Source organism: Nomascus leucogenys, chromosome 1a (assembly GCF_006542625.1).
Source record: "Nomascus leucogenys isolate Asia chromosome 1a, Asia_NLE_v1, whole genome shotgun sequence".
NCBI classification, from domain to species: Eukaryota; Metazoa; Chordata; class Mammalia; order Primates; family Hylobatidae; genus Nomascus; species Nomascus leucogenys.
Window position 1 is genome coordinate 18,042,328 of NC_044381.1, and position 23,840 is coordinate 18,066,167.

At 36.2% G+C, this 23,840-nt stretch overlaps 1 protein-coding gene across 4 annotated transcripts in view; it reads left to right on the forward strand.

Moving 5' to 3' along the window:
• Positions 1 to 23,840, forward strand: part of CNTLN (centlein) — a 369,700-nt gene that overhangs the window by 203,527 nt on the left and 142,333 nt on the right. For all 4 annotated transcript variants that reach the window (XM_030817536.1, XM_030817587.1, XM_030817638.1 and 1 more), the window contains 3 exons: positions 2,621 to 2,742; positions 4,125 to 4,244; positions 21,594 to 21,694. In XM_030817536.1, the coding sequence (XP_030673396.1) occupies positions 2,621 to 2,742; positions 4,125 to 4,244; positions 21,594 to 21,694 (343 nt within the window). The remainder of the gene's footprint in view (positions 1 to 2,620; positions 2,743 to 4,124; positions 4,245 to 21,593; positions 21,695 to 23,840) is intronic.

Consider the following 23,840-nt stretch of genomic DNA (forward strand, 5'->3'; position numbering starts at 1 on the left):
GAGTCTCTCTCTGTCGCCCAAGCTGGAGTGCAGTGCAGGAGCGCCATCTTTGCTCACTGCAACCTCTGCCTCCTGGGTTCAAGCGATTCTCCTGCCTCAGCCTCCTTAGTAGCTGAGATTACAGGCACCTGCTATCACTCTTGGCTAATTTTTTTTTTTTTTTTTAGAGATGGGGTTTCACTATACTGGCCAGTCCGGTCTCAAACTCCTGACCTCAAGTGATCTGCCTGGCTCGGCCTCCCAAAGTGCTGAGATTACAGGCATGAACCACTGTGCCCAGGCTATTAATTTCTTGTAATTAAATTATTTTATTAATAAATTTCTAATCTATCTTTCTGAAATCACTAATATTGTTTTCTAGGTTTTAAGGAATCTCAATAAACATAATTAAGTCATGTTCATATATGAGAAGGTACCAACATTAATAATTTTTAATCTCCTATTTTGCTAACTTAAATTATTTATTTCACATACTTAACATTAGAAAGCTTTTTGTTCAAAGACATTAGATAGTATTTGGATTGTTTACCAAATTAATATGAAAAATTCAAGTTCAAGACTAAATTATTCTCTATGTCTTAGCAGAAGAGATATAAATAGCTTCTATTTTGAAGATGGATAACCTGAGATAACTGAATTTAAGTAACTAGATCAAAGTAAAATTTAGTTAACTTTGAGCAGCTAGATTTGAACTCTTATCAACACAACATCCTACATATAATAGACTCTTCATGTATGGTTCTTAAATTGAAATGAACAAAATTGAACTCAATAACCTGAGTTTTTTACTTTTACTTCATATATTAAACTATCCTACTTTAGCAAATTTGCATTATGTGTGATTTGTATATCTTCTAAAACTACTTAGGAAACATTTATCTTAAATGCCTTTGTCAACTGAGTCCATTCTTCTGCTTTTTCATCAAGCACTTTCATTTCTTTATGGCATATAGAACACTTCTTGTTACAAACAAGACTCAAATACTTCTTAATAACTACTTAAGAGAACTATCCTAGTAGAAACATAGTGAAAGTAGAATCACAGACTACCCATACTGCTGAGACAGCTAGAATTGCAGTAAAATAATGCAGACTCTATAAAATATTATCTCACTGTTTAGATGAGAGGTCAAGAAAACAGTTACTTGGTTTCTAAAAGATAAGGGCATCACTGTTAACGTGTGGGAAAAGGAGACTGAAAGAAGCTAATTTTTGCTTTGTGTCCTTAATAGGGCTGGGGCCCCACCACCTGGGTTAACTTATTTCATCAAAATTTAAACCTCTTTTTTCTTTTCCATATTTTGCAGGAAAAAACTTGAATTAATTTCAATAGTGTTCTTAAGATAATGCCACTAACAGGAGCAAGCTCCAAGAATGGAATTCATATCTTTCTGATTACCATATGCCTACTCATCTCACCTCACTATAATATTAGAGAGTATCTGTTGCCTCTACCAAATAAGTGTACAAGTTCATTCATACAGAAATATGAATAAGAGTTATTAAAATATTTGAAATTCTCATGAGGGAAGAAACTGGAGAAGTTACTTATTTTACTTTGAGAAGCACAGTTTAGAGTCGTGCATATATCTTCTGAGGACTAAGAATTTGGTCTTTATAAATTCATTTTATGTATATCTAAAAATGAAAATTGATCTCATGTGCTATATATTAGATGTAGTTGACTGTGGCTTATGCCTGTAATTCCAGCATTTTGGGAGGCTGAGGCAGGAGGATCATTTGATACCAGGAGTTCGAGACCAGCCTCGGCAACAGAGTGAGACCCTGTCTCTACAAAAATAAAATAAAAAATTAGCTGGTTGTGATACTGCACGCCTGTAGTCCTAGCTACTTGGGAGGCTGACATGGGAAGATTGCCTGAGCTCAGGAGTTTGAGACTGCAGTGAGCTTTGAACTCCAGCCTGGGCCACAGAGGGAAGCCCTGTTTCCAGAAAAATAAAAATAAATGAAGTAGTTGACTATAATTGTCTAACCTAGGTATTGACACAACAAAGTAATGTTTGGATGGCTTGTTTTATAACCTCTTTAAGAGTTGTAAGCCTAGCTTTCCCATTCCAGTTCTTCATGGTACAACCCCAGAAGGTTAAACTATGCTCCTTCTAACATAGGGTCCAGTCTCATTTTTTCCTTATGTGTAATCCTTGTGCCTTAGTAAATATTAATTATGAATTCATGTGCTAAATAATTGTTCTTACTCTGATTAATGTCCTTATACTAATTATATTTGCACTTTAATAAAATAATCATGGTTTATGTATAGATAAAACCTTATACTGAAAATGAAAATAATTCAAAGTATGTAAGATAGGCTTATGAATGTATACTAATTAACAACAGGGAAAAGAGTGAAATTATCTTAGTGATAAAAATTTGAAATTATGTGAGCAGCTTAAAAATGCATTGACTGAGTTGAATTTATCAAGCAAATGTATTCTGTGACTAGAGAAATTCTTTTTTCTGCTTAAATACATATTACAGATTCATTCATGTTTACACACTATTTTCTTTCAAATTTCATATTTAGATGGGTAACCTTTTATTTGAAACATATTAATACTTTCTTCAAACTTATATATACTTGCTTTTTTGTGTTCTACAGAGCCAAGAAAATGATGAGCTAAGAGATGCCCATGAAAAACGCAAGGAACGGCTACAGATGTTACAGACCAACTACAGAGCAGTAAAAGAGCAATTAAAACAGTGGGAAGAAGGCAGTGGCATGTGAGTTACATAGCTCATAAAGGCATTTCCCTAAATATTAAATGGAATGGAGTAGCATTATATAGGTGTCTTAATGGCTTTTGTTTGGTTTTAAAGAAATTATTTGGTAGTCAAATCTTTATTGTGAATTTTTAAATGGAGAATATAACAAATTAAAACAGAGGAATGTGTTGGTAATAACTATAGATTTTCCTCACATTTGCAGATATCATTAGCAGTCAATGATTATGAATTATTGTACACATTTTTAATATCAATGGAATAACTTAATAAAATTATGTAATTTAAAGCAAAAATGGTTGATATCCATGTGATTGAAAAACTTGCTTTTAAATAAATAAAATACTGGTGTTAAAATGCTTATAACTCCAAAAGTATTTAAATTTTAATGGAAAGACTAGAGAAATATGAAATTCACATATATAGTTAACTATCTTAAAACTACTTCAACCTAGTATGCAATTTGAAGATCTTTACTATCCATCAGTTTGTTCTCCAGCTTATCTGAATGAATTGGCAGTCTCAGTTCAATTGCTCTGAACAGGTGTTCAGATCTTGGTTAGTTGTAAGTGGCTCCCCTGTTAACAGTATCAACAGAGGGCAAAGGACTGAATGAGTACAGAAAATCTACTACCTTCTCATCTTTTGAGATGGATCCTTTAGGGCAATGTTGATGATACACATTGGTCTGTTCTGTAGAGAAATACTGTTTCTAAATTGGCCAGTACAGCACTTTTACAAAATAAAAATGAAAAATTTGTTTTATGTTCAGAAAATGAAAATGTAAAGGGCATTTGGCATCACTTTTAGATAATTGTCACATCTAAATTTTTTCTTTGATGAGTGGAAGTATTTCATATAACTTGTCAGTAAAGCAGTGATAAAGCAGTTTGTCCTAGATTTATCCTCTGTTCACCTAACTTTTAACTAATCATTAGAAGAGTGAAATCTACTTTCTGACATATTCACTGGTAATAGTTTTTTTAAAAGATAAAGGTATCTATACCACATTCATCTTGGTTAGCAGCAAATTCCAGATGAGTTGGTTGCATAAAGATTTTTTTGTGTGCGGGGTGTGGGGACCGTTAAAATTCTACAGTGTCTATTTTTATTACTACTAGACTGAATGGGAGCAATAGACCTTAGAATATCATGTGTCTGCTTAAAAGTTTGCTTTCCACAGTAGCAGTTTAGCTTCAAAAAATTATGATAGAGGGTTTTGATTTCTACATGCTTAGGTTTTAGGAAATTCATTCAATAAATGGTGAACTCGAGTTAGAAATTTGGTCAATAGATATTTTTAAATTTTAAGGAATGTATAAAATAATTTTTATTGCACTTCAGACATGTTAATTGAAAAAGCAACTTTGTTTTAAAAATAGGACTGAAATCAGGAAAATAAAGAGAGCTGATCCCCAACAACTTCGACAAGAAGATTCTGATGCTGTGTGGAATGAACTGGCATATTTCAAAAGGGAAAATCAGGAGCTAATGATTCAAAAGTGAGTTTCATTTTTAACAATATGGACTTGGATAAAATACTTGGGAGAAATTTTTTCATGGCTTAAAGGCTATTAAAGAAACACTTTATAAAATTTGAAATAATCTGATTTTTGCCAATAAAAGAAAAAAAGACTAGGTTTTAAATATATATATATATATATATAATGCAATAACAAGTTGCACAGTTGCTAGCTCTAACAGAAACTGTATAATATGATCTAGGGATTGTGTTAATTAGTGTGGCTCTCATCTGTTGGAGGTGTCACTCTTCATTAGCCTGTATTTTAGACACTGCCGTGCTTCATATTTGGAATGAGGTGGAGAGGGGATAACCTAGCCAGCCATCCTTGTTTGATCTCCTAGATACATACGCAATGCAGAATGCCTGAGCTCTCTTGGTTCCCTGCCCTGTCCTGCTAATCCCAGCTGAGCTCATTATGGTGTAGCCTTGCTGCTACTCTTGGAGCTGGAGCTGTCCAAGCTAATTACTGGTAGCAGCAGAAATGCCTGTTAAGGGTCTGGTGTGGATCTGCTAACATGGTCCTTGGTAGTGACCTGCAGAAGACACGAGGGAATTGCCTTCTTTCTTGCTGTGCACTGCCTGTCCTTTGGGCTTACTGCTGATTTTTCCACATAGGTGTTTTAGCTGCCCTAAGTATAAAACTTGATGAAGGATACTCGTATTTTAGAAAACATACAGTTGGTCGCTTGATCTTGTAATTCACAGGCTATTATATTCAGCCTGGCAAAGAAAGAACATTTATTTATTTATTTTTAAGACTAAAAGGAGTTAGACCAATATAATTAACCTCTTCTGCTACTTAACTATTTCTTCATTTAGAGTTAATTTCTGACACTCAGGCATACAGTTTTTTAAAGCCTAGGTGTCTTTCAGATTGCTAGAATTTAGCCTCATGACATAATGTAATTAAATGTCACTGAATTGTCTTAGCTGTAAATGAGAAGCTTATTTTATATACTACATGATAACATGTATAACTTTTATTTACAGCCTTTTCCATGTAATGATAAACTTTTGAGGAAATGACCAGACCATATGAGATTTAAATGTTGTATACTCCCATTTACCTCTTAAAATGCATTATACTCTATTAGTTCTAAATATTTGATGCTATAATGAAGTCTCATCTTGAAAACTATTTTATAGACTCATAGATTTGTCCCAGAGGCATTTCCTAATAATTTCAGTAGCTTTATTGAAATATAACTCACAAGTCATACAATTCACTTATATAAAATATATAATTCACTGGTATATTCAGAGTTGCACTGTCCATTATCACAATCTATTTTAGAACAGTTTTATCACCCCCCCTCCCCCACTCTCCTCACCAAAGCCCATACGACTTTGTTGTCACTCCCCAGCCCTCCCATCCATCCTGCCCAGCCCTAGGAAACTACTAATCTTCTTCCCGTGTTTATAGATTTGCCTATTCTAGACATTTCATATAAATGGCATCATTTAGTACATGGTCCTAGACTACCTTCTTTCACTTAGCGTAACGTTTTCAAGTTTCATCCATGTTGTAAATGTATCAATGCTTTTATCTGATGATCTTTAATGACCTTTCTGTCTCTAAAAGGGAAAGTAATTTTGAAGAAAGTGAATTAGTTGAGAGACCTAATCTAACTATTCAAGAAAATTTAGGAAGGATTACGTATAAATGATTCACTTGGAGTTTATTTTATTTGTTAATGAAATAGAGCTAAAGAAAAAGTAATGAGGCCTTTTTAAAATTAGAGAACTCAGAATCCTGATCTGTTCACTCAGCAATATTTGCATTTTACAGATAGCTCCTTGAATTAAATGCCATGTCATTATTAAAGTGTGGAACTTTTCCCTGAAATATGTTGATATTCATTAACGTGATAAGCAATTTGTGAAATAGTTGTTTTTTAGATCAGTCTTAATTTAGTAACAGGTAATGAAAAATTTTTTAAAAGAATGCTAAAGAATGGAATAAACTTTAACGTAAGCTTTTTGGGGGAGGGTTGCATTATTTTGTGAAACATTTGTTCAGGTAACATGTTTGAGTGCTGTGTGATAGTCAGTCTGTTAGGTCAATGAAATGAGAATACCAGACAGACTTTCTACTCTCAGGGAACTTGGAAACATGTTTAGTATTAAACATTCTTAATGAAATGTGATGTTAAAAATAAGTGTCAAAAATATTAAAAACTAATGTCAAAAAGTGTCATGATAAAACAATAAGGCATTAAATATCAGTGCTATAGTCATTCAAGTTTGTTTTGACGACAGAAATTTTTTAACGTTGTATGTAGTATGTTGAATGTTTAATGTGCAGTTTTATGAGTTATAATATATATATAAATTTGAGTAACTACCACCACAATCGGTATACAAAATAGTTCTATCATCTCAAAAAATTTCCTCATCCTGCCCCTTTGTAGTCAGATCTTCCCACTGCCACTAATACCCGATTTGTTCTCCTTCCCTATAACTTTGCCTTTTTCAGACTGTCATATGCATAGAATCATACAGGCTATTAACTTTCTGAGACTGGCTTCTTTCTGCGTAACGTCTTTGAGATTCTTTTGGGTTGGTTAATCTAATATGTTCCTTTTTATTGCTAAGTGATATTCCATTTTATGGATGGACCACCTTATCCATCTATTGAAGAACATTTGGGTTTTTTCTAGTTTTTTGCAATTATGAATACAGCTGCTATAGACAGGTTTTTGTGTGAACATAACTTTTTTATTTTTTAAGGGAAATGCTCAGGAGTTGCACTGCATTCTGTAGATTGCCCTTTTATTCTCATACCTGTGCCTTTTGAATGGCAAAAGTTTTTAATTTTTATGAAATCCAGTTTCAAACCATATCATTTTTAAATTTTACATTGCTAGTGTATGGATATTTTGCATGCTGACATTTTACCTTGCATTATTGATAGTTAAAGCTAAGTCTGCCATGTTATTATTTATTTTCTGTTTGTTTCCTCTGTTTCCCATTTAATTCCTTCATATGGGTTACTTAAGCTTTTTTTTAGAATTTCATTTTATTTTTTCTATAGAGTTTTTGACTATATCTCTTTGAGTAGTTTTTTTTTTTTTAGTGTTTGCTCTTGGTATTATATTGTACATACATACCTTATTACAGTCTACTGGTGTCAACATTTTATTACTTTAAGTGGAATCTAGAAACCTTATTTTCATTTACATACCTTTACCCTTCTCCATTATAATACAGTTATCTCGAATTACACCGAGAACCTCATCACAAGACGTGATAGGTTTTGCTTCAACTGTGAAACATAATTATAAACCGCAAAACATGGGTAGTCTCTTATGTTTACCCATAAGAGATAAATAATTTATGTATGGGTAAACATAATAGAGGTATTATTTATCCTTTCTACTGTACTCATTGCTAACCTTCCAAGTTTCTTCTTTTATAATTTTCTTTCAGTTTGAAGAACTTCCTTTAGAATTATTAAAATCAGTTGGCTGGCAAGAAATTCTCTGTTTTCTTTTAAAATATCTGGATTTCTCCTTCATTATTTGTATTATTCTGTTTTCACAGTATAAAGAAATACATAAAACTGGATAATTTATAAAGGAAAGACATTTAATTGACTCACAGTTCCACATGGCTGGGGAGGCCTCAGGAAACTTACAATCATGGTGGAAGGTGAGGGGGAAGCAAGGACTTTCTTCACATGGTGGCAGAAGAGAGGAGTGAGAAGTGAAGGGGGAAGAGTCCCATATAAAACCATCAGATCTCACTAGCATGAGAACACACCAGCATGAGATCTCACTGGCATGAGAACAGCATGAGAACTGCCCCCATGATCCAATCATGAGGAACACATGAGAACACACTAGCATGAGAACACAAGAGCATGAGATCTCACTAGCATGAGAACAGCATGAGAGCTGCCCCTGTGATCCAATCACCTCCCGCTAGGTTTCTCCCTGAATACATGGGGATTATGGGAATTACAATTCAAGATGAGATTTGGGTGGGGACACAGCTAGACCATATCACTACTGAATGGTATTTTCACCATATGTAGAATTATAACTTAGCAATTGTTTTTCTTCAGCACTTGAAAGATTTGCTACTTCCTTTTGGCCTCTATTGTTTCTGATGCAACATGCACTGTTGAATCTTTGTTCCACTATAGGTAGTGCATCATTCTGTTTACTTGCTTTCAATCATTTTTCCTTTTTCTTTACTCTTCAGAAGTTGGTCATAACATGTCTTGGCATGGATTTGTTTGGGTTTATCCTATTTGGGTTTCTGTTTCTTGAATCCCTAGGTTTGTGACTTTTGTCAAATTTGGGAAATTTTTGTCGTTATTTCTTTAAATCCTTTTTAAACCCTACATTTCTTTTCCTTTGATAATTCTAATCACATGAATGCTAGATCTTTTATGATTGTCCTACAGGTCACTGAGGGTCTCTTCAATTTATTTTTCAGCCTTTCAGCCTACTTTTGTCTCTGTTATTCAGATTTGGTAATTTCTATTGTGTCGTGTCTTCCAGTTTACTGATTGTCTCTTCTCTCATGAGCTCATGCAGCAAGTTTTAAATTTTGGCTATTGTAATTTTTAGTTCTAAAATTTCCATTGGGTTCTTCTTTATGTATAATTGTTTATTTGCTTAGAGTTTCTATTTAATTTATTTTAAGAGTGTTCTTTAGTGGTTCACTGGAGCATTTTAATCATGGCTGCTTTAAAGTTCTTGTCAAGTAATTCTGATGTGTTATGTCATGGTGGTGGCATCCTTTGAATATAATTTCATCTTCGATTATAGATTTTCCTTGTACTTTGTATGATGAATTATTTTTTAATTGTCTCCTGGACATTTGGACTACAGATGTTTCTCAACATACCTTGGGTTATGTCCGGCTAATCCATCATAAGTTGAAAATATCATAGGTCAAAAATGTTGCTGGGCATGGTGGCTCAGGCCTGTAATCCCAGCACTTTGGGAGGCTTAGGCGGGCAGATCACTTGAGGTCAGGGGTTCGAGACCAGCCTAGACAACATGGTGAAACCCCTTCTCTATTAAAAATACAAAGATTAGCCAGGCATGGTGGCGCATGCCTGTAATCTCAGCTACTCAGGAGGCTGAGGCAGGAGAATCGCTTGAACCCGGGAGGTGGAGGTTGCAGTGAACTGAGATCACGCCATTGCACTCCAACCTGGGTCTGGGCGACAGAGTAAGACTCTGTCTCAAAAAAAAAAAAAAAAAAAAGAAAAAGGAAAAGAAAAAGAAAATTCATTGAATACATATAAACTACCAGACATCATAGCTTAGCCTAGACTGCCTTAAAATGCTCAGAACACTTACATTAGTTTACAGTTGGGCAAAACTATCTAACACAAAACCTGTTTTATTTTATTTATTTATATATATTTTTTGAGACAGAGTCTCACTCTGTCACTCAGGCTGGAGTGCAATGGTACCATCTTGGCTCACTGCAACCCCTGCCTCCTGGGTTCAAGGTATTCTTCTGCCTCAGCTTCCCGAGTAGCTGGGGCTATGGATGCTAGCCACCACTTCTGGCTATTTTTTATATTTTTGTAGAAAAGGGGTTTCACCATGTTGGTCAGTCTGGTATTGAACTCCTGACCTCAAGTGATCTGCCTGCCTCCACCTCCCAAAGTGCTGGGATTACACGCATGAGCCACTGCGCCCGGCCAAAACCCATTTTATGATAATGCACTGAGTGTGTCGTATGTCACTTATCGCCAGCCTGGGAAAAGATCAGAATTCAAAATTTGAAGTACGTTAAAATTGCGAAAGCTTTACACCATCATAAAGTTGAAAAATCGTAAAGAGAAGCGTTGTAAGTCAGTGATTATCTGTATTACATTTTGAGACTGTGGATCTTATTTAAATCTTTTATTTTAGCAGGACTCTGATGGTATCATGTCTGAGGGAGAAGGTCACGTCAATACTACTAGGAAAAGATGGGAGCCTTACTCCCCCCTTTTACCTCTTAACTTTTCCTCTGCTGATACTGCATTGTGAGAGTTTGAAGGGGTTCCTGCTTAGTGTTGGTGAAAGTACAGGCTTCTCACTCTGCTTTCTTTTTTTTTTTTTTTTTTTTTTTTTTTTGAGACGGAGTCTTGCTCTCTCGCCCAGGTGGAGTGCAGTGGAGTGATTTTGGCTCACTGCAGCCTCTGCCTCCTGGGTTCAAGTAAATCTCCTGCCTCAGCCTCCCGAGTAGCTGGGATTATAGGCATGCATCACCACGCCCGGCAAATTTTTGTATTTTCCGTAGAGGTGGGGTTTCACCATGTTGTCCAGACTGGTCTTGAGCTCTGACCTCAAGTAATCCACTTGCCTTGGCCTCCCAAAGTGCTGGGATTACAGGTGTGAGCCACCATGCCTGGCCCTCACTCTGCTTTCATCGACAGAGTATGGCTGCTTTTTGTTTTGTTTTTCCCCCCAGTTGATTATGGCTGGAGTAGGGTGGGCATGGTGAGCAGAGTTTTTGTTTTACTGGTCCTCACCTTTCCTGGTCCTTTGGCTAGAGACAGTAGGCTTTACTTGAAGCATTTTTTGTTTCTGTTCATTGGCACTTCTAGGTGGTGAGTTTCTCTGGGAACTAGTTTGGGGTATGTAGGAAGAAAGAAGAAAACTCAAGGAACCCACCACTGTGAGTCACTTCTCTAATGTTGTTCCACTACTCTTGAGCTCACTTCCCTACTTTTCAAAGTCTCACGTTTGTTTTATCATTTTCTGGTTTTTTATAATTAATTAGCAGGAGGAATAGAGATAAATACATCTACTCCTTGTTGGGAAACAGAAGTTTCAGCTTGTTTTTCTATGGGCCAGGCAGTCTTACTTTTGAGTCATTCATTAATATCTAGTTTCATACTCAGTCTTAACTATTTAAGTAATAAGATGTACCCCTTTTTCTGCAGTAATAAGTTTCTTTTAAATGTAAGGTTAGAATCTACAAAAAAGGTATACTATTAATACTACCTTTCAACTGAATTTAAATAGTACTTCCAAATCGAATTTTAAAAGTTAACTTTTAAAGACTTTTATAAAACATTGTATGGCAACTGTACATCAATTTACAAAATACGGTTAAAAATATAATGCTACCACTGACTGAGATTATAGAGTTTCTACCACTGAGTATGGTCAGAAATATTAGTTGCTGCTATCGCATAGGAATCTGAGGACTTAAACTTACATGGAATATAGTTCCTATAATATTTCATTTATGTTTATAAGATATATCTATCATATCATAACTATATTTTAATAAAAAGGCCAAGAACTTAGTAATCTGTGAACTGATAAATTGGCTGGTTCCTTCAGTATTTAATGAGCATTCATGTGTTCATTTATTCATTCATTCAATATTTAAACAATATAATTCAGAGCCAGGGACTAACTAGGGGCTGAACATACAGTAAAGATTAATAGTTTCAAGCTCTAGGAAGGCTTAATTTAAATAGGGGTATCTGCCATTTGCTAGTGAGGTGAAACCACTTTTTGGAAGCTAGATAGTAAGAGGCAAGCTTTCAGAAACGCCTGCAGGCTTAGTCAGCTTTCTCACTCAGTTGAAGTTGTTGCCTTACCAGTGCTAAATTAGGTGAACTACCAATCACAGTCCAACATATGTTAACATTCTCCCAAGTAAAAGTATTAGTAAAAAAATATTTGTGTATATTCTTTCAGAATGGTGATATAAAACTATAATAAGGGGCTCAAGTGCAGCAGAAAATTAAGCTTCTCTAATCCAGCAAATTATATATTACACATTGTCAGCCACAGTTGCATGTTCTTGCTAGGAATCCTGGGTGTACTGACATTCGTTGTGTGTTTTCTGTGTCCTTGGCTAAGTAAATCAGAAATGTGCAGTGGTTTAATAATAGGTCTTTCTATACTAATCTGTAGCCTATGTAAAATGCTTTAGCTGGGTACTTTTTTAGGCACAGGTAAACAAACAGAAATAATGTTACCCCTTTTATCAGGTCCTCATAGCTTAGCAGAGAAGACAAGCAAAAGTGTGATTAAAAGCAATAATAAGAGAATATTGGGGACACAAGGCAGGGAAAGCTGTATTCTACTTGTGAGTGGAAACAGAGCTAAAGCAAATCTCTTGCTGATATAACAAAATGCCATAGACTGAGTGGCTTAATAGACATGTATTTCTCATAGTTTTGGAGGCTGAGAAATTCAAGATCGTGGTGCCGATGGATTAGGTTCCTGATGAGGGCTCTCTTCCTGGCTTGTAGATGGCTGCTTTCTCAGTGTATTGTCACATTTCAGATTTCTCATCTTAAAAAGCCACTCAGTTCATCATGAGGACCCCTTTCTATCCCTAATTGCTACTCAAAGTCCCCGTCTCCAACTGTCATCACATTAGGGGTTAGAGTTTCAGCTGAGTTCAAATCTGATGTATGAACACAGTTATAGCTGACCGACCTATGTCATATATAACACATACATCACATACAGATTTTGAGAGGACGTAATTAAGTTCATAGCAATCAATATTTTAGACTATGATTTGTTAAGGATAATTAAATCAAGGACAGAAAAATCTAGGTAAATTGTTAAATAACCAAGAGGTAACTAAAGGATACTTGTTCAAATTCTTGCCAGTATATGAAAAAGCTGGTCACACTCTTTAAAACAAATTTTTTCTTCAACACTCTGGCACTGTCTCTTCTGGTTTTATCTCTGTACCTCTGGCCACCTATTCACATTCTCTGTTGCCAGCTTTTCCCCCTGAAATCAGCTGTTTACTGTTGCAGTATTTTTGAACTTTGTCATAGGCATTCTCTGTACTTTATTTGCATATTTGCCTATGACAGTCTCATCTATCATCCCATGATTTTAGTCATTTCTTGCCAGTTGACTTTCAGACCTGTATATCTAGCATAGACCCCTCTTTCTGAACTGCAACTAAGTATGTCCAAATGTCTACACAACATCTCCTTTTGGATGTCTCACTGAGATTCAACATGTTTGAAACCAAATTCACGATCTCCAAATTTATTCCCATCCATTATTCTAAATCTTAGTAAATGGTATTATAATCTATCAGTTTCCTCAAACCAGAAACCTAGGGTGTTATAAGTTTATGTATTATTTTTTTTCTGACCTCCCCTCATTGAGGTCCATACTAAGCCTTAATATTTCACATCACAAACATCCTTAGGATGTATCTTATTTCTTTCCATCCTCACTGTTATGCCCTTATTCATACCACCACCATTTCTTCCTTGGTCAACTAGAATAAACTCATAAACATCTGCATCCACCCTTATCTCATCATATCTATTTTCAACAGTGCTGCAGATTAACCTTTTAAACTATAGTTCTGGGAATGTCTCTCATCTGTTTAAAAGCTTTTAGTATCTTTCCATTGCTCTTTAAACAAATCTGAGTTCGTTATATAAAACACTTGAATATCAGGCCCCCCCTTTTATTTTTTTACAATTTCTGCTTTCCCTTTTGTTTCATGTCTAAAAATAAGTATGAGAATGCAAAATATTTGCACAGAATTACTAATGTTTTCCTAGTTGATACTGAGAATTCTGGGTAGCAAGTTTGTCAATGAAGGCAGTTGAGCTGGAGTCAGCAGTAAAGGGGGTTTGAATTCATAATACAAAAACTTTTTTATTTTATAGAAGTAGGAAATTTTACCCCCATGTATTATAAGTAGATATATCTTCTTTATTTCAATGATCTTTTGGTCATTTTTCCTTAATGATAAAATGTAAGCTACGGATCAGTGGCATAGCTCGGATTGGAGTACTTCTCTTTGGGGTTAAATATTAAATATATGTTGGCCATTGTTTTAAAGGATATCCTATAAAATCAATAATAATTGCTTAAGTAGCTAAAATAAAAATATTATCCTAGGAAAGTTCAGCCATTATTTTTTTCCTCTGCAAAGCAAGACTCCCAGTCTTCTCAAGCTAGAATATATATATATATATTCTTTTTTTTTTTTTGGTATGTAGAAATGAGGATTTTAGGAACTGCATTTCTCTGAGATGGAAATAAAATGCTTAGCAAAAAATGTCTGCCAATGATGACATATTTTGAAAACAAATGTATTTTCAGGTAACCATTAACAATATATAAATTTCACATTAGTTGTATTTTAAAGCATACAATTCAGTGGCATTTAGTGCATTCACGATGTTGTTTAGCAGTGAACTTTAATTCAAAAGCATTTTCATCACCACTGAAGGAGACCCCATGCCCATTAACCAGTCAGTCTCTGTCTCCCCATTTGTCCCTTCTTCCAATTGCTGGCAACCGCTAATCTGCTTTCTGTTTCTATGGATTTACCTATTTTGAATATTTCATATAAATAGAATCATACAACATGTGACCTTTGTGTCTGGCTTCTTTCACTTAGCATAATATTTTCAAGATTCATCCACATTGAAGCCTGTGTCAGAAGTTCATTACTTTTTTATGACTGAATAATATCCCTTTGTATATGTATACCACAATTTGTTTCTCCATTAATCCCTTGGTGGACATTTGGGTTCCTTCCACATTTTGGCTACTCTGAATAGTGCTGCTTATGAACATTTGTATACAAGGGATTGTTTTAATACCTGTTTTCAATTCTTTTGGGTATAAACCTATGAGTGGAATTGCTGGGCCATATGCTAATCTATGTTTGTTTTTTATTTTTTTATTTTTTGTGGAGTTGGGGTCTCACTTTGTTGCCTAGGCTAGTCTTGAACTCCTGGCCTCAAGCGATCCTCCCATGTCAGCCTCCCAGAGTACTGGGATTATAGGCATGAGCGATAGTACCCTGCTTTATGTTTAATTTTTTAAGGAACTGCCAAACTTTTTTTTTTTTTTTTTTACAGTGGCTACACAATTTTATATTGTTTGCAGTCTATGAGGGTTCTTATTTCCCCACATCCTCACCAACACTTGTTATGGTCTGTTTTTGTTTTTTCTTATGGGCAAAATTGTGGGTTTTGATTTGCATTTTCTTAATGAGTAATGATGCTGACCATCTTTGCATGTGTTTCTTTGGCCAATTGTTTATCATCTTCGGAGAAATGTCTGTTCATGTCCTTTACCTGTTTTGAAAACTGGGTTGCTTATCTTTTTTTGTTGTAATAGTTTTTGTTTTTTTTTTTTAACTGAGATGGGGTCTTGCTGTGTTGCCCAGGTTGAAGTGCAGTAGCTCACTGCAACCTCTGCCTCCTGGTTTCAAGCAATTATCCTGCCTCAGCTTCCTGAGTAGCTGGGATTACAGACCTGTGCCACCATGCCTGGTTAATTTTTGTGTTTTTAGTAGAAATGGGGTTTCACCATGTTGCCAACACAGGCTGGTCCTGAACTCCTGACTTCAAGTAATCCACCAGCCTCGACCTCCCAAACTGCTGAAATTACAGGTGTGAGCCACCGTGCCCGGCCATAGTTCTTTACGTATTCTGGATGTTAGACATTTGCAAGAGTTTCCTCCCATTCCATAGGCTATATTTCCACTTTCTTGATAGTATCCTTTGATGCATGAAAGTTTTTCATTTTAATGAAGTTCAGTTTGTTCATTCTTGTTGTAGCTTATGCTCTTGGTGTCATAATCTCAGAATCCTTAACGAAATCCCATAGTCAAAGATTTATCCTCATGTTTTTCTGTAGTTGTTTAATAGTTTTAACTCTTATATTTAGGTCTTTCATCTACTTTGAGTTAATTTTTTATATGTGGTGTGAAGTGGGGGGTCCAGTTTCATTTTTTACAGGTTGATAGTTATCCCAAATAATAAGTTTAGAAAACAGGCAGTATGATTATGTGCAATAATTAATGAGATTGATTAATAAGATAAGAACTTGAATGTATCTGTGCTTAAGAAATCAGTCCAGGCTGGGCGCAGTGGCTCACGCCTGTAATCCCAGCACTTTGGGAGGCCGAGGCGGGTGGATCATGAGGTCAAGAGATCGAGACCATCCTGGCCAACATGGTGAAACCCCGTCTCTACTAAAAATACAAAACATTAGCCAGATGTGCTGGCGGGCGCCTGTAGTCCCAGCTACTCGGTAGGCTGAGACAGGAGACTGGTGTGAAACCGGGAGGCGGAGCTTGTAGTGCGCCGAGATCTCGCCACTGCACTCCAGCCTGGGCGACAGACAGAGTGAGACTCCATCTCAAAAAAAAAAAGGAAATCAGTCCAACAGGAAAAAGCATTGCATATCCTAAGTCAAGAGCAAATCAGAATGTTAAGGTCACAGATAATAGTTTAATCAAAAGTTGCATAAATTTTTCTTATCAGGGTCTGTTTTAAAGAAAGACAATGAACTTCAAGGCTATGTGGCAAAAGGTTTTGAATGTTAGTTACTTTATGATTGATAATCAAGCACAAGAAACTCATACACTAAGATTGTAGCTCAGAGGAAGTAAACTCATCTGTTAATTATCACTAGGTAAGAGTGGAAAGTTTCAGAATAAGATTAACCTAAAACCTAATTATTTGCTAAGTTAGAGCCCTGAAGCCTATGGTCAAGTATATTCCTCTTTTCTGTATCTTGAATGCTTCGGAGTCTGATGCAACATTACTTATAGATAGGCTTTGAGCAGTGAGTCTTGATGCTCTGAAAGTACTAGGGCTTGGGACCAGGTAAACCATTATAGCTAAGTAAATACTATATGGGAAATGCTTTTAAACTATGGAGTTTTATAATATTAGTTACATGTAACTGAATCTGTGTGACCTCTTGTGCTGCTTTTGCTTTCCTTTGTTACTTCAATAAATATGCTGGGCACTGTAAGTAAAATATTTAGCAGAACACACATGGCTCCTGGCCTCATAGAGCTTCAACTTATTGGAGAATGCAAATAGTAATCAATAAGCATACAGATATGTAATTTAAAATTGTGATTAATATGAAGATAAAGCTCTTCTATGCCTTTCCATTTTTATGTTTTCCCATTATTCTTTCCACTTTTTCCCCTTTCTCTTTCCTGCCCTCCCCATATACCTAAAATATAGAAATGATTTACACATTTGTTTGCTGTACAATTAGCCTACACTGTAGGTGAGTATGTATTTTGAGTGTGTGTGTGTATATATATATATTTGTTTCTCATTTCCTGCTTCCCACAGCCCCTGTCTCTTTCTGCTTTCTGTCTCTATGGATTTGCCTATTCTAGGTGCTTCATATAAGTGGAATCATATAATATTTGTCTTTTTTGTATGTGGATTATTTCATTTACTATTTCTTCAAGATTTATCCTTGTTGAACCATGTGCCAGAAGTTCCTTACTTTTTAAGGCTGAATAATATTCCATTTTAGGTATATACCACATTTTGTTTATTCAGCCATTGATGGATGTTTGGGTTTTTTCCAGGTTCCAGCTTTTATATTTTTTAGTTGTATTCTAATTTGTATTTTGCTATAAAGTCAACAGGATTATTTGTATCCTCCATAGGCAGATATATCACTTGAGTAAATGGCAAGTATATTTTGGAATTTTATTTTGTAACTCTTGAGATTAACTTTCAATGTTTATCTCTTAGGTTGTATCCAGACATGAGTCCATATACATATGATATTTATTTTTTGAGGCCATACATGTATTATTCTAAATTTATTTACTACTATAGTTTGTTTCCACATATTTTGGGCACCATATATTTATATATATAAATACTACATATATATATATATAGTATTTTTAGATTTTCTTAAAGAATTACATAAGAAAATCTTGAGTGTTATAATCATTTGATTTTTCTGTGAAAAGACTTCAAAGTTACATTCCGTAAGTCAGTTTTGTCACATGAACTCATTCTATTTTATAGTATTTTTTTCTTTAGGATAAATAACCTTAACAATGTTGGGTTTGAACATCTGAATTGAATGCTAATGACTAAATAATAAAATTTATTTTGAATGATGGGAAACTGATACAAAGGGTTTGTTTAGTCTGGAAAGTATTTCAGGCTTTAGAATAGTTTGTTTTCAGTGTAGATTAGTTGCTTCTTAAGAAACTTTTTTCTGAAGAAAAGAATGATATAATATATAATCAAATGTAGGAATGTTACAGGTAAAGTTATCTTCAGATATAAAAAGGTTTTAAATTTGGTAATGTATTTTCCAATCTTTGTAATTTTATCTAGCGAATATAAAAACCCTTGAGAGAAAAATTTTACTCTTAAAGAGATTCTTATGTTTTTAAAGGTAGTGAAACAGGATTCATGAATAAGGATGTTCACTGCAGCAATTTGGTAATAGTGAACAATTAGAAGCAATCTAAATGTCTCTTAGTGATAGATACAAATACATTGTGATATATTGATATAATGTGATACTCTACTGCATTTAACATGTATAAACTAGATCTAAACTTATCAAAATAGAAATGCTTAAAAAGCAAAAGTTGATTTAAAAGAAGAAAGTTGAATAATAGTATATATACTATAATATAATTTCTAAGTGTAAAATTTTTAGAAATCACAAAATGATACTATATATTTTTGTGGATGTATATGTAGACATACACATTTGTAAAAATATAGTTACACATAACTGCACACATATGTAGACATACACGTGTGTATGTACTATGTATACACTATACACATACATATATACTATGTATGGATCAGAAAGATAAACACCACATTTAAGATACTGATTGGCATGTGTAAGGTATTAATTATTTTCCTTCTGGCTTTTCTTGTTGATATGAGAACTCTGCTGTTATTCCAGAGATCTTTAGTTGTTAGAAATGTTTTCTTCTCAATCTGGTTGATTTAAAGATTGTCTCTATCTTTGGTGTCCTGAAGTTTCACTATGATATTTTTAAGTGTGAACAGAGTTTTATTTACTCTCCTTGCAATTTTTTGATGCTCTTTAACGCTGTTAATTCATATCTTCATCAGTTCTCAAATCCTGAGCTATTAATATTTTGACTGTCATCTTCCATCTATACTCCTGCCTCCAGTCTTTCAATTCTCTCCTCGAATAATTTCTATTAAATCCTTTCTGTACTTCTTATTCCAACACATTTTGTATACCTCTACTGTTTTCCTTCCTTTACCTCTTTCTGCTGTCTTCCATTTTATCAGTTTTCATTAGCTTTTTCTACTTGCTGTTGAACTCATCCATTGAGTTTTAAATTTCTGGTATTATGTTATTATTATTAATTTTCATTGCTTTATTTCATATTTTTAGATATATTATTTGATTATTTTTGTCTATTTTCTGTTTTATAAACCCCTGTTCTTTTTTAACATACGTTTATCACTTCTTTATCTTTTTAAAAACATTTTAAAAACTCTAATGGTGAAAGTAATTTTGATTGTTCTGTTATCTCTATTTTATTGTTTTACGTTATCCCATTTTGGGCAGTGGGATATTTAGATTGTCATTCATGGCTTTGAACTTATTTATATACTTATTGTCTCCACGCTTGACTCGAGAATTATTTTCTGTGGTGGCTTTTCTCCCATACATTTTGTTAGTTATGGAAGCCTCCCTTTAGGGGTGCTTGTCTTCCTGAACCCTCCAGTATACTCTGGCCATATGTCCAGTTTTTGTACTATTTTTGATTGTTCATGTTTCTGTAAATTATATGGCTCAGTTTTGAACCTATTGATTTAGGCTTGGGATTCTGATATCATGTGGTTGACTCTGTCCTGTCCCCATACTAGGGCTGGAGAACTATTTTAATGAAACTCTAACCAGATAAGCTCAGATATTCAGGTTTTCATTCAGCAGATTGTTATCTCCCAGTTTCCTGTAGTTAGCTCATTTTTGTCTGTCAACCAGGTAGGGCCATGGGTCTAAATGTCCATCTGATATGGTTTGGATTTGTGTCCCTGCCCAAATTTCATGTCGCATTGTAATCCCCAGTGGTGGAGGAGGGGTCTGGTGAGAGGTGACTTGATCATGTGGGCAGACTTCCCCCTTGCTGTTCTGTTGATAGTGAGTTCTCATAAGATCTTGTTGTTTAAAAGTGTGTAGCACCTCCCTCTGCGCTCTTTTCCTCCTGCTCCAGCCACGTAAGACCTGCCTGCTTCCCGTTCCCCTTCTACCATGAATGTAAGTTTCATGAGGCCTCCTCAGCCATGCTTCCTGTACAGTCTGTGGAACTGTGAGTCAATTGAACCTCTTTTCTTTATAAATTACCTAGTCTCAGGAGGTTTTTTTAATAGCAAAGTGAGAATAGACTAATACACCATCCCTACTCAGGTCTCACATTCTGAGGTCCCCATGGCCAGTATTTGGTTCTGGTCAAATACTCACCATGATAGCTCAGTTCTGTTTTACTGGGAAGTCTTTTTGCCTTTATTTGGCATCTAGGAATTTACCCTTCTTGTTTTCAGTGTTATGTATTAACATTTTTCGTTACTATTTTGCCTAGAATATCTGTGTGTTAGGACGTGGTTGAGCATGGCAGGTGTTGTGGCTCATGCCTGTGATCCCAGCATTTTGGGAGGCCAAGATGAGTAGGTCGCTTGAGTCCAGGAGTTCAGCCTATGCAACTTGGTGAAACCCTGACTGTACAAAAAATTAGCTGGGCATGGTGGCACACCCCTGTAGTCCCAGCTACTTAGGAGGCTAAGGTGGGAGGATCACCTGAGCCTGGGAGTTAGGGGCTGCAGTAAGCCATGATTGTGCCACTGCACTTCAGCCTAGGTGACAGAGTGAGACTTTGTCTAAAAACAACCAAGAAGTGGTTGAGCAATTCAATACATAATTTTTAAAATTATATAGTCTGTATTTTAAGTGTTTAGCATGTTTATTGAGATAAAGTTAACAGAAATAACTTACTTAAAACATTTGATTTTCCAGATCCTCAGTAAATTCAATTGTAATTTTTAGGATTTGTGCATATTATTACCATTTTTTATTTTATGGAGACAAGGGCCCAATCTTTTGCCCAGGCTGTAGTGCAGCAGTGAAATTATAGCTTACTGTAACCTTGAAGTCTTGGGCTGAATTAATCCTACTGCCTCAGCATCCCAAGTAGCTAGGACTACAGGTGCGCATAACCATGATGGGCTAGTGGTTATTGTTGTTGTTATTATTATTATTATTATTGTAAAGACAGGGTCTCTCTGTGTTGCCCAGGCTGGTCTTGAACTTCTGGTCTCAAGTGATCCTCTTGCCTTGGCTTTCTAAAATGCTTCAATTATAGGTATGAGCCACCATGCCCAGCCTGTGAATATTATTGATTTATTTTTGCTTTCATTTTACTGTTCTCCATTTTATGTACTTTAAAATATCTTTACTGACTTTGTTTGATATATTATTTAGAAACATATTTAAATACATATGTTTGATATATTCTTTTAGTAAAACAATATGGTTTTAAGTAAATGTTTATTGCTTTTTCATAGGATGAATCTTGAAGAAGAATTAGATGAACTTAAAGTACATATATCTATTGATAAGGCAGCAATAGAAGAACTGAATAGATGTGTGGCAGAGAGAAGAGAAGGTAAATTTTCGGAAAATAAATACTTAACAGGAATTTTAAAATTGTCTAATTCTTGATGTTTTAGTTTCAATTTCTTTTAAGAATCTTACTCTTTTTATTTCTTTTCCAATACTTTATTCATTGATAACTCACTAACATTTTCATCCTGAGAAAATTAAATAAATAGAACATCTAAAAGTTAGCTTTATAATTTATTAAAAAATCTAGGGGAGAAGGTACAGCAAGATGGCCAAATAGAAGACTTTACCCTGTGGGAACTCCAAATTTAAGAACTATGTACACACACAAAAAAAACACATACATAGGAATCAGAAATCAGGTGAGCACTCACAGTACCTGGTTTTAACTTCAAATGGCTGAAAGAGGCACTGAAGAGGGTAGGAAAGACAGTCTTAAATTACCAATGCCACCCTTCCCCGATCTCCTGACAGTGGCCATGTGACACGGAGAGAGAATTGTGCACTTAGGGGAGGGAGAATGCAGTGACTATTGGGCTTTGCGTTGAACTCGGTCTTGCCCTGTCATAGCAGAGAGCAAAACCAGCCGAATGCATCTGATACCTGCCCATAGAAAGAGCATTTAGACCAGACCTGTCCAGAGGACAGTCACCCATCCCATTGGTTGGAACCTGAGTTCTGGCAAGCCTCGTCACCACAGGACTCTGGGGCTCTATATAAACTTAAAAGACTATCTAGGCCACGATGACTTCAACTCCTAGGCAAGCCCTAGTGCTAAGTTGGGCTCAGAGCCAGTGGACTTGGGTGGCATGTGACCTACTGAGACACCAGCCAGGGTAGCTCATGGGGTATTTGTGCCATTGCTCTCCCAACCCTTGGCAGCACAGCTCATGGCTCTGAAAGGAACCCCTTCTGTCTGCTTGTGGAGGAGAGAAGAAAGAGTAAAGAGGTCTTTGTCTTGCATCTTGGACACCAGCTCAGCCATAGTAGGATAGGGCACTAGTTAGATTTATGAGACCCTTATTCTAGGTCCTAGCTCCTGGATGACATTTCCAGACACATCCTGGACTAGAAGTGAACCTGGTGCCTTCAAGGCAACGATGCAGTCCTGGCAGGATCTATCACCTACTGACTGAAGAGCCCTTGGGCCCTGAATAACCAGCAGCAATACCCAGATGGTAGACTGTGGGTCTTGGCTGAGACTCTGAGATGTGCTGGATTCAGGTGAAACCCAGTGCATCCCCAGCTGTGGTGGCTGTGGTGAGAAACACCTGCATGAGAAAAGCAGAGGGAAAAGTAAAGGGTAATTTTTCTTGCACCTTAGGTACCAGCTCATCCACAATGAGGTAGAACACCAAGCAGCTTGTGGGGTCATTGATTCCAGGCCTTGGCTCTTAGTTGGCATTTCTAGACCTGCCCTGGGCCAGAGGGAAGCCCATTGTCCTGAAAGGTGAGTCCCAGGCCTGGCAGCATTTGCAACAAGCTGACTGAAGAGCCCTTGGGCTTTAAGGAACATCGGCAGTGGCCTGGTAGTACTCCCTGTAGGACTGTGGTGGTGGTGACCACAGGCAGAGACTCCTTTGCCTGTGGAAAGGGAAGGGAAGAGTGGGAAGGACTGTGTCTGGTGGTTTGAGTGCCAGGTCAGCTGCAGTGGACTAGAACACCAGGTGGATTTCTAAGGTTTTTTACTTTACTCCCTGGCTCCTAAATGGCCACCCAGGGCTGGAGGGATCCTGCTCTCTCTGGACCACCTAGGGCTGGAGGGATCCTGCTACCCTGAAGGGAATGACACAAGTCTGACTGGCTTCACAGTCTGCTCTTTGCAGAGCCCTAGGGCCTTGAGCAAACATAGGTGGTAGCCAGATAGTGGTTACAGTGGGCCTTGGGTGAGACTCAGGGATATACTGGTGTCAATTCTGACCCCCAGCATAGGCCCAGTGGTGGTGGCCACAGGGGTGCATTTGTCACTCCATCCCCAGCTCCAGAAGGCTCAGCAAAGAGAGATAGACTCTTTGTTTGGGAGAAAGGAAAGAAAGCAAGGGTCTCTGCCTGGTAATCCAGAGAATTCTTCAGGATCTTAACCAAGACTGCCCAGGCAGTAGTTCTAGAAGTCAGCAAGAACCCCAGTGTTACTGGGCTTGGGGTGCCCACTAATGCAGATGTGGACTAGATCATAACACCCAAGTCCT